Here is a 12,126-nt window from a genome sequence, read left to right as displayed (position 1 = left end):
TGATTAACAACTAAGAAAAATCATTTGGAATGACGAGAAAATTATTGTGAATGGCGTTTTCTTTTTGACACTTCACAGTCGCTCTTTACGTTTATTCTGAACAATTCTTTATGTACGTTGGAATCTGGAAAAGCCAAATTTCTTGATTACAATGTCAGCGTAATTACAAATAAATATATATTTGGCGAAAAAAGCATTCGTATAGAAGTTTACATAAAATGGACAGCATTCAACAAGCCGCTGCATTAGAAAAATGGGGATTCACATTGCCAGAACTATATCGATTGGCGCTAAGTTTCTACAAACGTAAGTTGATTAGATGTGAGATTATGGGAAAAAAGGGGTGATAAACGGTCACTTGAACAGCTGCTTATATATAGTACATGTTTGCTAACATTTCGTTTCAGAGAATTCAGGCAAAGCAATACACCTGTCATATGAGGATAATTTAAAATTGATAGCTTTTAAGCAACAAGCTACAATTGGTCCTTTCGATGCTAGCAGTGCGCCCGAGTTAGGGGTGCTGGACGTCATTGGGCGTGATAGGCGGATGCATTGGCAGCTCCTGGGGGATATCAACCGGGAACAGGCAATGGAGGGATTCATCGACTTGTTGGATAATATGTGTACCGCATTTCGACCTTACGTGGAAGCAGTTAAACAAAATCGCGATGAAACGTTGAAGCAAGAGTTGCGTCGTATGGAGGAAGATAAGTTGGAGAAAGAAAAGCGTGAACGTGAACAAAAAGAGTTGCTAGAAGAGGGCTACAAAGAAGAATTGCAAAGACGGAAACTAAAAGATGCATTAAATAGACAAACTTTTCAGCAGTTTAAGGTAAATACTAAGTAATATAGTTAAAATATATGAAGCAACGTGATTAACTTAATATTTAATTTGTATATTTTAAAGAGCTACGCTGAAATTCAGTTTCCTGGCAATCCAGAACAACAGGGCGTACTCATACGACAGTTGCAGGACGAGCATTACCATCAGTATATGCAACAACTGCATATGCATAATAAATCTGACATTGAATTGCATGAAGAAGGCGCGAAGCTACTTCAAAATGAAACGGGTGACACAGCAAGTGGATTGGATGAATGTAAGAATGAAGAACAGCAGCAAGACGATAACTGTCTAGATGAATTCATTACATTACAACCAGCTAACATGTGGACGCGGCCAGATATCGAGGTATTTAAGGCTGACGTATCGCAAGGTGAAGGAGATGGTGTGCTACATTTAGATCCGGGCGAAATTGTAACGGTAAGCAGATAAATTTGTCTCAAACACTTACCGAAACCGTAATAAGTGGATTGATTTTTTATCACAGGTACGGGTACCAACAATGGCAAATGGCAAAAGTATATTCTGGGAATTTGCCAGTGATAATTACGATATTGGTTTCGGTCTATTTTTTGAATGGAGCAAACCAACAACAACTGAGGTAGTTGTGCACGAGACAGACAGCGAAAACGGCGATTGTGATCTCGACGATGATCTCCAGTCAACAGCAGAAGATCTTGAAAGTGGCTCCATAAATATAGACCGAGAATCGCTGGACGATGGCAGCACCTCAAAGCCATACGTATCGATAATAGTGCCGCTATATCGTCGCGATTGTTATAACGAAGTTTATGTCGGATCGCATTTGTATCCAACGGAAGGAGTATATCTGCTGAAATTCAGCAACAGTTACAGCTTTTTTCGCTCAAAAGCAATCTACTATCGCATATATTATGAACACTAGACATAATTTAATGGTAATTTTATTGGCCATGTACCTGTGCCGAATTGACTTTATGTTTTTCAAATTTAAATAAATAAATTTATAAATAATTTTATGATGAAAGCATATGTTTTTTGTATGATACAATTGACGTTGCACACCAGTTTTGTTGCTTTGTTTTTTCAGCGATCAGCTGTTTATGAAATTAGTGAATTGCGGTTATTGTGTATAATGTGTTTTTCAAGGATGACGTAAATTATTAGCTCTTTACATTACTAAAATGTTTACATTAACAACAGTGGCATTAAGAACTTTTAAGAATTTTGCTTGTAAATCTACTAAAACACGTTACCTCAATGTACTCGGTGTTGAAACTTCATGCGATGACACTGGCATTGCGCTGCTGAACGAAAACGGTGCAGTGCTTGGCAATGCCTTGAACTCACAGCAAAAATTTCATACTAGGTTAAAAATATATATAAATATGAAGCGCATTTAGAAATTTTACTGTCTGTATTGATATAAATGCATAGGTATGGTGGCATCATACCCCCACGCGCACAGGATTTGCATCGTGCCAAGATTGCTGAAGTTTTCGAGCATTGCATGCAGGAGGCAAAGATGACACCTGACATGTTAGATGCTGTTGGTGTTACAACAAGGCCTGGTTTGTAATTAAGTTGACTTTTAAGAATTTGAACAGTAGCAATTAACTGCGTATATTTACAGGTCTGCCGCTCAGTTTGCTTGTCGGTGCGCGCTTTGCTAAACACATAGCACGAAAATACAAGAAACCATTGGTGCCAGTACATCATATGGAAGCACATGCTTTACAAGCGCGTATGGAACAAAACATACCGTTTCCCTTTCTGTGTCTACTTATAAGCGGTGGACATTCCCAATTGGTGTTTGTACGGAGCGCTACACAATTTCTGCTACTTGGCGAATCGCTTGACGACGCGCCAGGCGAAGCGTTCGATAAGATAGCGCGACGCTTGCGTTTGTTCCTCATACCAAAATATAGTTACTGGAATGGCGGTCAAGCAGTGGAGGACGCCGCGAAGGACGCGAAAAATCCCGCCCGCTTTGAGTTTCCCTTACCGTTGGCACGTGAACGTAATTGCAACTTCAGCTTTGCGGGCATAAAGAATAATGCTTTTCGCAATATACGAGCGGCTGAGCGTCAGGAAGGTGGATTCGGACAAAAATTTATTTTCCTTGAATAAATTATTCACTTTTCCACAGGCACACCACCGGATGGTATTATCTACAACTACCACGACTTCTGCGCCGGTTTGCTAGCGGCAGTAAGTCGCCATTTAATGAATCGCACACAACGTGCACTGGAATTTACACTGTCCTGGTTTGGTGACACGCCACGTTCGCTCGTTGTATCTGGCGGTGTGGCCAATAACGATTACATTTTCAACGATCTTGCACATTTAGCAGAGCACTACGATTGCCGCGCATACCGACCGTCGAAGAAATATTGTTCGGACAATGGCGTTATGATTGCATGGAATGCTATTGAGCAAATAAAGCACGACCGCAGCTGCATGCGCTGGGATTACGATGCGGTAAGCACACAAGGCAAAGCAGCGTTGGGTGTAAGTATGCTGGATGCAGTTACAGAAGCAGGTATCAAATGCAAATGGGTGCAGGCGTCCAAATGGCGTGGTGCGCAATCGCCGCTTAAAGCGGCGCAATAAATTGTAGATTTGTAAAATTAAAATAAAGTTTATATAGTTTGGCAAAAAAATATATATATCTTTTTTCATATATGGAAATATACAATTTAAATATATTAGGTTTTAATAGCAACAAAACTCTTTTGGGTTTACACTACCACCCCTGATGAGCTCTGCAAAGTCTAACGTAACCAAAAACACATTTCACATTCCCTGCTAAATTCACAGTTCTGTGGAGGACGTTTTATATAATGTTACAACCACGCAATTATAACCAAAAAGAAAGTTTTTATTTTTATGTTGTAATTTTATTGTTGTTGTTACATTTTTTATTTAATATCTGAAATCAATAATTATAATGACTATAACTAAAGTAATGTAAAAGTTGATAATGTATATATATAAAAATATTAAAAAATGCATCATTAGTTCATTTTTCAATGTCGAACTACAATCATTTTTTGCTTTAATGTTTTTTATTGTAAGTATTTTGTGGTTACTTTAAATGTTTTATACTCCTTTAACGCTTAGCTTTGTGTGTGTATGTGTTTGCGTTCACTTTTACTTAAATTATTCAATTTATTTTGAAAAATTGCAGTAACTTGCTTATTTTTATTTTGAATTTGCTGTTTGCTTGTTTTAACGCATTGTACCTTCACTGGCATGCTGCGCATATAAATAATTTTATATTTTTAAATATATATATTTCTTTATATTGCCGTATGTATACATATTTATGCGGTAATTTGAAAAAATCCAAAACGAACGCGTTAATTTTATACTGCCGTATTTCAATATTAACTATTGTTCTTGTTTTTTGTTTTGTTTTAGAAAAATCTTATTTATTGCTATTTGTGTGTGTATGTGTTGCCATATTATTCATATTACCACCAACTTGTACAAAATAGACAGACCCTATCATTCCCAAAATACAAATACTTAATTTTTTTGCGCTCGACGCTAACAATACATTTTTGTTATTGTATTTTTCCCACACGCCAATCCCGCCACTCGAATTTACGGTTTCCACACTACAATGAGTGCTGTTGACTCTTCTCGACAAATCGTTTACAAAACTTATATATTTTTTTATTTTTTCATGTGCATAGAATGAATTCATACGCGTTTGCAAGCTTATTTTGTTGTTATTGTTAGTTCTCTTGCTTTTGCTATTTGTTTGAAATGTCGTTTATAAATAAATACATAAAATTATAAGAATTTGCACTTCCTTTTCTTGGATGGTTCTGGTGGCTCCAACGCTGCTAAGATGGCCTCATCAAAAACGTTCTTCAAACCTTTCTGTTATTCAAAAGGGAGGTGTTGTGTTTAAAACACTTAAAATGCTAGCAAATGACTAACTAACTAACCTGTGTTAAAGCGGAGCATTCCACATATTTGACTGCTTTCAATTCCTTGGCCAGCTTCTCGCCTTGTTCCATGGTAATGGGCTTTTGTTTGTTCTTTGCCAATTTCTCTAAAGTGCTGCTCTCGTCACGCAAATCGATTTGTGTGCCAACCAATAGGAAGGGTGTTTTTTGACAATGGTGCGTGATTTCCGGTACCCACTAAGTAATAATAAAGCGCAATTTTTTTAAATTATCATATCTTGCATTGCATTGCATGAACGTATTTATGTATGTAGGTGCACTAACCTTCTCCTTTACATTCTCAAATGAACTGGGACTGACTACTGAGAAGCAGACGAGAAAAACGTCTGTTTGTGGATAAGACAGTGGACGCAGGCGATCGTAATCCTCCTGTCCGGCCGTATCGAATAGGCCCAGAGTGTATGGCTCGCCGCCGATCATAACTGTCACCGCATAATTATCGAATACGGTGGGCACATACTCCGAAGGAAATTTATTGGTCGTGTAAGAGATGAGTAAGCAAGTTTTACCCACGGCACCATCGCCGACAACAACACACTTGATAGTCTGCATGTTTGTGTAGCTTGTTTCTTTGCGTTTTTGCGCAGCTGTCGTCTAAATTGGCACTGCAAGCAACAAATTGTATTTATTTGAACATTTGGAATTAAAATTAAAGCAAGTTTTTATATTTTAAACACTTTTTTCACACAGAACCAACAAATAATACGAAAGACTCACAAGTTGCTACACATAATTTTAAATAGCACCCTAAATGTATGCAATAAATAATTGTAAATCATTAATGTGTTTTTGCTTAACTTTCCAAAAGCTATTTGCGACTAAATATTTTTGCAAACAATAAAACCTTATCAGATATTGATAAGCGGCATAACATAAAACAATCGATTGGTGCTTAAAAAATATAGTATTAGATTGATTTAGAAAAACACTTATCGATTGTTAAGTACGTATGTACGGATACATTTATACAAAGCAAAAATTAAATAAATAAACGCGCACTTCCAACAAAACTAATGTAACGCTGTTAGAGCTAGATAAGTGGGTTGGTCAACACCTATGACAAAAAGGACACTCCCTGCAAAATAGCATATCTACTAGCTCTAGCTCCCTGAATAAAATAGCATATCTACTAGCTGATTAGTTATAAGGGAAGAAATTTTAGTGTGAAATGTGGGGGGAGGATTACACATTGCCAGGCAAAAATATTTCTTTGTATAGTACGCTTTGTTCGCCATTTTCAATTATTCAATGGTTTGACAAAAATGTTCAATGTTCATGTGCTACGCCGTACATTTATTAACCAAAACTAGCACCTGTTGACCCTTTTTTACTGTCCGGATGTTGCCTTTGTAACATTTAGATATACATACTTTTTGGTAATAAAATGTCATCTAGAATAAAAATCGACAAAAAACTTTCTATAAAAAAACATTGACGCATCCAAAATATTATCCATTGTTTAACGTTGTCCGTTATGTTTTGTAACGTTAGTTGTCAATTACATAGCTTTAAAAGGTATCAATGGCTGTCAATTCGTATTAATCATTGGCCAAATTGAGTTGTAGATAACATTGTTGACTCTTAACACACTACCAATTGTCATTTCCTTCATTCTATAATTCGCCGTCTACATACATATACATATGTATGTATGTAGTCATAGGTGGGTAAGATTGTGTGCATGCCTGTTCTCCGCTTCTTCGATATATAGACACTTATAATAATTTTATGCAAAGAATTTTTTATGCTTTCATATCGTTAAGTATTGTCTGCTGACACTGGTATTAGCGGGGCGAATGTTCGTTTGACATTCTCTTCATTTATGCGACCGTTAAAAACATTAAGCATTTTGCTCCAAGTTGATTATACATATATTGTGTATGCAAGGCTGTGCTCACACAATCATACTTGGCTGCAGTTTCATTAAGGAAATTTAAATATAAATATACACGTACCGTGCGATCAGTCAACTGCCAACTTACAACCGAATACATGCATGTTTGTGTGGTTGTTTACGTGCGCGCGTGAGTGCTGCGCTTATATGACAAGCGATGTCGTATCGCTACTTTGAATTTATGAACTGCGCTGCGACTAGCCTCTTCACAAGAACTATGACTCAAAAAGCATTGATTATTGATAAGAAAAATTCGCTAGTTAGCGTTCATGTCTACATAAAATATTGGCTTTTAAATTATCTATAAAAACGCTATTGTACTTTAATTCGCCGCTCCCTTTGTAACTTCCTAAAACACACTTGCTAAAATATTATGCATATGTACATATGTCTCATCTGTGATGGTGAAAATACAAGTCGCCAACAGCGCAGTCGACCGCAACGAAGCGCTGATGCATTTTATTTATAAATTTTTTTGTTGCTGCTACATACCAAAACTTGTTTTTTGGAATTCAGCACGGAACTTTTTTGTAATGCCAAAACGTGAAAGTAATCAACAAATTTAATATGTTGTCTACAAAAAAATTAAAACACAAATCTTATTGCGACACACACTTGCCAACACATCCGTACATACAGATATCTATAAATCGGCGGATATGCGATTCTTGCGCTTCTCTTGGCTTATTTACTTGCTGTATCTCAATGGATACCCAGTAGAATGGGTCAAAATCGGCTTTTATGCTGGAAATGCCGCAATAAGTGCGTGTGTTTGTTGAGATTTTATTTTTCCTTTTTAATGGCATTCCTTTCGTTCTTGCAACGACGCCTTACAATTCAGCTAGGCGTTCTTCCACCGCCAACGCCGCTGCTGCCTAATATCGTTCGTTTGTTCGTACGCCGTCATCGTCGTCGTCGTTCTGCATACTGTGTCACACACAGCACCGTCACTTTTCACACTTAAGAATTTTCTCTTTTCACACGACTTTTGTTTCGTATATTTTCATACATATAATGCACAAAAAGCCACAATTTTCACATACTCACGTCGGATATAAATCAAATATTTGCAAATTCACAAATCTTAACAATTTACTTACATATTTTTTTGTTAAAATCAGAAATTTTTAACTGGGGCTGGGCTCTATGAAATAATTTCGTCCACTTCTTATTCACGTCTACTTCCACAATCTGCTTCTTCTTCTTTGTTCTCCTATGACGAGTTGTACGGTTGCAAGGTTGCGGCAGTAAGTAGTAAACTAAATATGTATGCATATGTTCCAAATAAGCAAACTTTAACCAATAAACAAACAATGTTAAAATCTGGCACGACAAAATAATATATATCATTCAAAACAAAATAAAATCAGATTTGAATTTTTGTTTAAGAGTATTTTAATCCATTTTTGTTCTACTTAAATCATTTCACTGAACTGTCACATATTAATATGTGACGGTACAAATGTGTTTTCAAAGGTTTGCAGATTGTAAAAGTATATCTCACATATACATATATATATACCATATATATTTATATATACTGAGTTTTAATACGATTTTTTATTTATCATTTATCTCTAATTTGTAAAGAGCTTCTATTTTGAAATACGTGCTGTTTCCATGCAACCCTGTTCATTATTTACTAGTTGTGAACACAATCAAGTGGATCCCACTTTTACTCCGATTCGCCACTGCGACAATAAAAGAAAGATAATAAATACGGAGTATTAAATAAAATATAAAAATATATTTAACAATATGTCAGGTTTAATCGACAAAAGGTAATTAGCTTACAGTGCGATAATAAAAAATAATACAAATTTCGTTTTCTATGCAGAAAAAGAAGTCGTGAAGATGACATCTGTGATTCGACACCACTCTCTAAACGTATCAATCAGCTGCATTTGACAAATTTGGATGAGCCCCAGCAGGCAATTCAGCAATTGCATTTTAATGACCCCACCAAACAAGTTGATTTGTCTCAACTATACAACAACAATTACATCAATAACAGTGCTTTAAATATGCATTTGCATAACAAGCAACCTCAGACAGCAGACGAACAACAACAGCAACAAATACATTTGCAACATCCTTATGCACCAGAGCTTAACGAAGCGGAGAACCCATTCTACTATATTAAGAATAAGTTATTGTATGAATTGCACTATGAGCGTCTAAAAAGATGTGTTGTTTAGAGTGTTTGTGAAATAATAAATTAGGTTAGTCATGAAAAAAGGAATGTGCAAAAGAAAAAAAGCAAATTGTACCAGTAAACAAAAGCAAGTTTATAATAGCTAAAGCAACAGGCTTCTTTACTTTAATTTACCATAACAACTTATAAAATTTAAGATGATATATGATAGAATAACGTATAAGTTAAGTAATTGTTTGCGTTAGAAACGACTATTTTGTTCATGTTCCAATCGTACATACAAATGTAAATTTATACTCAATACAGAAAATGAATGCGTAAGTCATCGAACTGTTAAAGCAAAATGTTGGTTAGTAATTGACAACAGCTTATGTTCTTATTAAAGCGGATTGTGCACGTCAACTCTGTAAAAATAATTTCAATCATGTTAAAAGCCAAATATTTGTTCATGAACGTCTTAAAACAATAAATTATTTTTGTTTGTGAATATCTGAAACATTATAGTACATTCAGTGCGTGCGCACTCGACAACTATTTATGCTTCATTCATGCAACAACAATCTGATGTTTTGCGTTTTGAGTCATTTGACAGTTTGCTCTCTTTCACTTTTCATTTCATTTACTACTTTTATCAATTTGCACTTTTAGTGATCGCGCTGTAACAAAAAAGATGAAATTTTGTAATAAAAAGATCGTACAAACTATATTTAAACTTTAAAAGAGATTGGCAGCTGAGGGCTGTCAGGCTCAGCGTGCTGTAAATTTTATGTGCCTTAAGAAGTGCCAAATTAGGGATGAATATTTAACAAACAAATTTTGAACAAACCATTTGATTTTAAAAAAATATGTAGCAACAAATTTGGACAACATAACAAAACAATAACAAAGTGCACTCGAAGACATTGCAAACAAGGAATAAATATATGCACTAATGTCTGCATAACAATGAGTCCATTTCGGTCGAAGAAAAATCGCTCGCTACCAGTGAAGGTGGTAACCTTCGATTCCGAATTAGAATTCAATTTGGGATATCGCGAAACGGGACAAGAACTTTTTGATTTGGTATGTCGCACCATAGGCTTGCGTGAATCATGGTATTTTGGCTTGCAGTATGTGGATACGCGTGGACATGTATCCTGGCTGAAGATGGACAAGAAAGTAAAGGATCAACGCATACAGTTGCAACCTAATGGGTTTTACGTTTTCAATTTCTATGCAAAATATTTTCCGGAGAATGTTAGTGAAGAGCTAATACAAGAAATCACACAGCATTTGTTTTTTCTACAAGTTAAACAAAGTATACTCTCTATGGATATATATTGTCGGCCGGAAGCATCAGTATTGTTAGCTTCATATGCTGTGCACGTGCAGTATGGTCCTTACGACTATGAAACCTATAAGGATGGTATGTTAGCGAGCGCAGACTTGTTGCCAAAAAAAGTTACCGACCAGTATCAAATGACGCCGGAAATGTGGGAGGAACGCATTAAGACATGGTTAGTATATGGTATACTAGGAATTATATGATGCAAAGTTTAAACCAGAAAATCATTCTATAGGTATATGGATCATGAACCGATGACGCGTGATGAAGTTGAAATGGAATACTTGAAGATTGCACAAGATTTAGATATGTATGGTGTGAACTATTTTCCTATTACTGTAAGTGTTGCTCAGCTGTTTTGAAATTAAGATGAATTCGAAAACAACTTTCACTATTTTTCACAGAATAAAAATAAAACCAAATTATGGCTGGGCGTTACCGCGATTGGACTCAATATTTATGAAGAAAATAATAAGCTCTCACCACGTACTACGTTTCAATGGAACGAAATAAGACATGTGAGCTTCGATGATAAAAAATTTACCATACGTCTGGTGGACACAAAAGTTTCTAATTTTATTTTCTACTCACAAGATTTGCATATTAACAAAATGGTATGCATTTTCTTCAACGTACATATTTTGTTGTTATATATTATTTTCCGTTAGATTTTAGATTTGTGTAAAGGCAATCATGATCTTTATATGCGACGTCGTAAGCCGGATACGATGGAAATACAGCAAATGAAAGCTCAAGCAAAAGAGGAGAAGCAGAGGCGCCAGCAAGAACGCGCCAAGTTTTTGCGCGAGAAGAAGCTACGCGAAAAGGCGGAACGGGAGCGCTATGAACTGCAAAAGCGATATGATCATTTACAGGAAGAGATGCATATGGCTAGTGATGCGTTGGTAAGTGCAGTTGCCTTATATTATTTAAATATAATAAAATAAATTATATATTTATTTTTGTGGTCCTAGCGGCGTTCGGAGGAGACCAAGGAGCTTTACTTTGAGAAAAGTCGCGTTAATGAGGAGCAAATGCAACTGACCGAATTTAAAGCACATCACTTCAAAACGGAAATGGATCGTCTGCGGGAGCGACAAATGAAAATCGAACACGAGAAAATGGATTTGGAGAAAAAGATCCGCGATGCGGACTTTTACGTACATCAATTAACGGTCGAAAAAGATAAACGAGAGGCAGAGGCGGAAAAGCTGAGAAAAGAGCTGCAATGTGCACAATTAGCCGAACGCGAAGCCACTGCGCGTCTGCTTAATTTTATCAATCATGGACGCAAAACATCCACCGATAGTTTAGTGGCCGTTTCAGGGAATACTGTAGTCGTATCGGCTACAAATACGGCTGTCAGTACGCCTTCGTTGACCAACAGCAATTCAACTATTGATATGGAAACGGCTGGCGGCGTCGAATTGACGACATCCCACAACGATGTTAGCATTACCAAAAACGACCTCTGCTCCGAGCTAATTGATGATTGTGAAACAAAGGAATTCATTCTCACGGATGCTGAAATGGAGCAAATCGCAAATTGTCGCTCAGAATATTTAAAGAAATCCAAACAAATGGAAAATCAGTTGCAAACATTACGTTCACAAATTGAATTGTTGAAAATCGAGGAAAATCAAAGTAATTTTGATATACTTAGTGATGCACTTATCAAGGCGGGCGAAACGAAATACTCAACGTTGAAAAAATTAAAATCAGGTTCGACTAAAGCGCGTGTGGCTTTCTTCGAGGAACTGTAGGTGGGCAAGGGAATATAATACATAGTTAGAATTTTCAATTGCGTTTGTCAATTAGAATTTCGCTATAGATTTTAGTGCTAAAAAAGTGACAAGTTGTATATCATTAGTTTTAAATAAAACATTTGCTGTTATACAGTATATAGTTAAAGTGTCTTATTTTATATATTAATTAAAAAAAGATAAA

General features: G+C 36.1%; 5 protein-coding genes across 5 annotated transcripts; 4 read left to right on the top strand and 1 right to left on the bottom strand.

Moving 5' to 3' along the window:
- The first annotated feature begins 80 nt into the window (after positions 1–80).
- Positions 81–1,853, top strand: LOC126758487 (Golgi resident protein GCP60). Its single transcript, XM_050472763.1, has 4 exons — positions 81–306; positions 408–835; positions 911–1,267; positions 1,335–1,853. Exons 1-4 carry the CDS (start codon positions 219–221, stop codon positions 1,749–1,751), a joined length of 1,290 nt encoding a protein of 429 aa, XP_050328720.1. The 5' UTR covers positions 81–218; the 3' UTR covers positions 1,752–1,853.
- A 71-nt stretch (positions 1,854–1,924) lies between these two features.
- LOC126758488 (probable tRNA N6-adenosine threonylcarbamoyltransferase, mitochondrial) lies at positions 1,925–3,491 on the top strand. Its single transcript, XM_050472764.1, has 4 exons — positions 1,925–2,195; positions 2,264–2,397; positions 2,460–2,921; positions 2,976–3,491. The coding sequence occupies exons 1-4, from the start codon at positions 2,011–2,013 to the stop codon at positions 3,437–3,439; spliced, it is 1,245 nt and encodes a 414-aa protein (XP_050328721.1). The 5' UTR covers positions 1,925–2,010; the 3' UTR covers positions 3,440–3,491.
- A 916-nt stretch (positions 3,492–4,407) lies between these two features.
- Positions 4,408–7,964, bottom strand: LOC126758493 (cdc42 homolog). The gene is made up of 4 exons (XM_050472773.1): positions 7,801–7,964; positions 5,071–5,411; positions 4,786–4,983; positions 4,408–4,717 (listed from the first exon to the last, which is right to left on the bottom strand). Exons 2-4 carry the CDS (start codon positions 5,356–5,358, stop codon positions 4,628–4,630), a joined length of 576 nt encoding a protein of 191 aa, XP_050328730.1. The 5' UTR covers positions 5,359–5,411; positions 7,801–7,964; the 3' UTR covers positions 4,408–4,627.
- A 388-nt stretch (positions 7,965–8,352) lies between these two features.
- On the top strand, positions 8,353–9,351 carry LOC126758494 (uncharacterized). The gene is made up of 2 exons (XM_050472775.1): positions 8,353–8,481; positions 8,538–9,351. The coding sequence occupies exons 1-2, from the start codon at positions 8,459–8,461 to the stop codon at positions 8,896–8,898; spliced, it is 384 nt and encodes a 127-aa protein (XP_050328732.1). The 5' UTR covers positions 8,353–8,458; the 3' UTR covers positions 8,899–9,351.
- Positions 9,352–9,480: 129 nt separating this feature from the next.
- On the top strand, positions 9,481–12,084 carry LOC126758481 (moesin/ezrin/radixin homolog 2). The gene is made up of 5 exons (XM_050472752.1): positions 9,481–10,351; positions 10,415–10,517; positions 10,584–10,793; positions 10,848–11,084; positions 11,154–12,084. Exons 1-5 carry the CDS (start codon positions 9,801–9,803, stop codon positions 11,940–11,942), a joined length of 1,890 nt encoding a protein of 629 aa, XP_050328709.1. The 5' UTR covers positions 9,481–9,800; the 3' UTR covers positions 11,943–12,084.
- Positions 12,085–12,126: the final 42 nt, after the last annotated feature.

This window comes from Bactrocera neohumeralis, chromosome 5 (assembly GCF_024586455.1).
Source record: "Bactrocera neohumeralis isolate Rockhampton chromosome 5, APGP_CSIRO_Bneo_wtdbg2-racon-allhic-juicebox.fasta_v2, whole genome shotgun sequence".
NCBI classification, from domain to species: domain Eukaryota; kingdom Metazoa; phylum Arthropoda; class Insecta; order Diptera; family Tephritidae; genus Bactrocera; species Bactrocera neohumeralis.
Note: the sequence above shows the minus strand (reverse complement) of the source record. Positions and strands in the feature narration are given on the sequence as shown.

What these genes read in the sequence shown, in the direction of transcription:
- LOC126758494 (XM_050472775.1), top strand. Translation starts at nt 8,459, where the DNA reads ATGTCAGGTTTAATCGACAAAAG. An exon ending in TCAGGTTTAATCGACAAAAG is followed by an intron (nt 8,482 to 8,537) that starts GTAATTAGCTTA and finishes TTTTCTATGCAG; the next exon opens with AAAAAGAAGTCGTGAAGATG.
- LOC126758488 (XM_050472764.1), top strand. Translation starts at nt 2,011, where the DNA reads ATGTTTACATTAACAACAGTGGCATTAAGAACTTTTAAGAATTTTGCT. An exon ending in TGGTGTTACAACAAGGCCTG is followed by an intron (nt 2,398 to 2,459) that starts GTTTGTAATTAA and finishes GTATATTTACAG; the next exon opens with GTCTGCCGCTCAGTTTGCTT. An exon ending in AGCGGCTGAGCGTCAGGAAG is followed by an intron (nt 2,922 to 2,975) that starts GTGGATTCGGAC and finishes ACTTTTCCACAG; the next exon opens with GCACACCACCGGATGGTATT.
- LOC126758487 (XM_050472763.1), top strand. Translation starts at nt 219, where the DNA reads ATGGACAGCATTCAACAAGCCGCTGCATTAGAAAAATGGGGATTCACA. An exon ending in GGCGCTAAGTTTCTACAAAC is followed by an intron (nt 307 to 407) that starts GTAAGTTGATTA and finishes ATTTCGTTTCAG; the next exon opens with AGAATTCAGGCAAAGCAATA. An exon ending in ATCCGGGCGAAATTGTAACG is followed by an intron (nt 1,268 to 1,334) that starts GTAAGCAGATAA and finishes TTTTTATCACAG; the next exon opens with GTACGGGTACCAACAATGGC.
- LOC126758481 (XM_050472752.1), top strand. Translation starts at nt 9,801, where the DNA reads ATGAGTCCATTTCGGTCGAAGAAAAATCGCTCGCTACCAGTGAAGGTG. An exon ending in TGAACTATTTTCCTATTACT is followed by an intron (nt 10,518 to 10,583) that starts GTAAGTGTTGCT and finishes TATTTTTCACAG; the next exon opens with AATAAAAATAAAACCAAATT. An exon ending in ATATGGCTAGTGATGCGTTG is followed by an intron (nt 11,085 to 11,153) that starts GTAAGTGCAGTT and finishes TTGTGGTCCTAG; the next exon opens with CGGCGTTCGGAGGAGACCAA.
- LOC126758493 (XM_050472773.1), bottom strand. Translation starts at nt 5,358, where the DNA reads ATGCAGACTATCAAGTGTGTTGTTGTCGGCGATGGTGCCGTGGGTAAA. An exon ending in TTGAGAATGTAAAGGAGAAG is followed by an intron (nt 4,984 to 5,070) that starts GTTAGTGCACCT and finishes ATTATTACTTAG; the next exon opens with TGGGTACCGGAAATCACGCA. An exon ending in AATGCTCCGCTTTAACACAG is followed by an intron (nt 4,718 to 4,785) that starts GTTAGTTAGTTA and finishes TTTGAATAACAG; the next exon opens with AAAGGTTTGAAGAACGTTTT.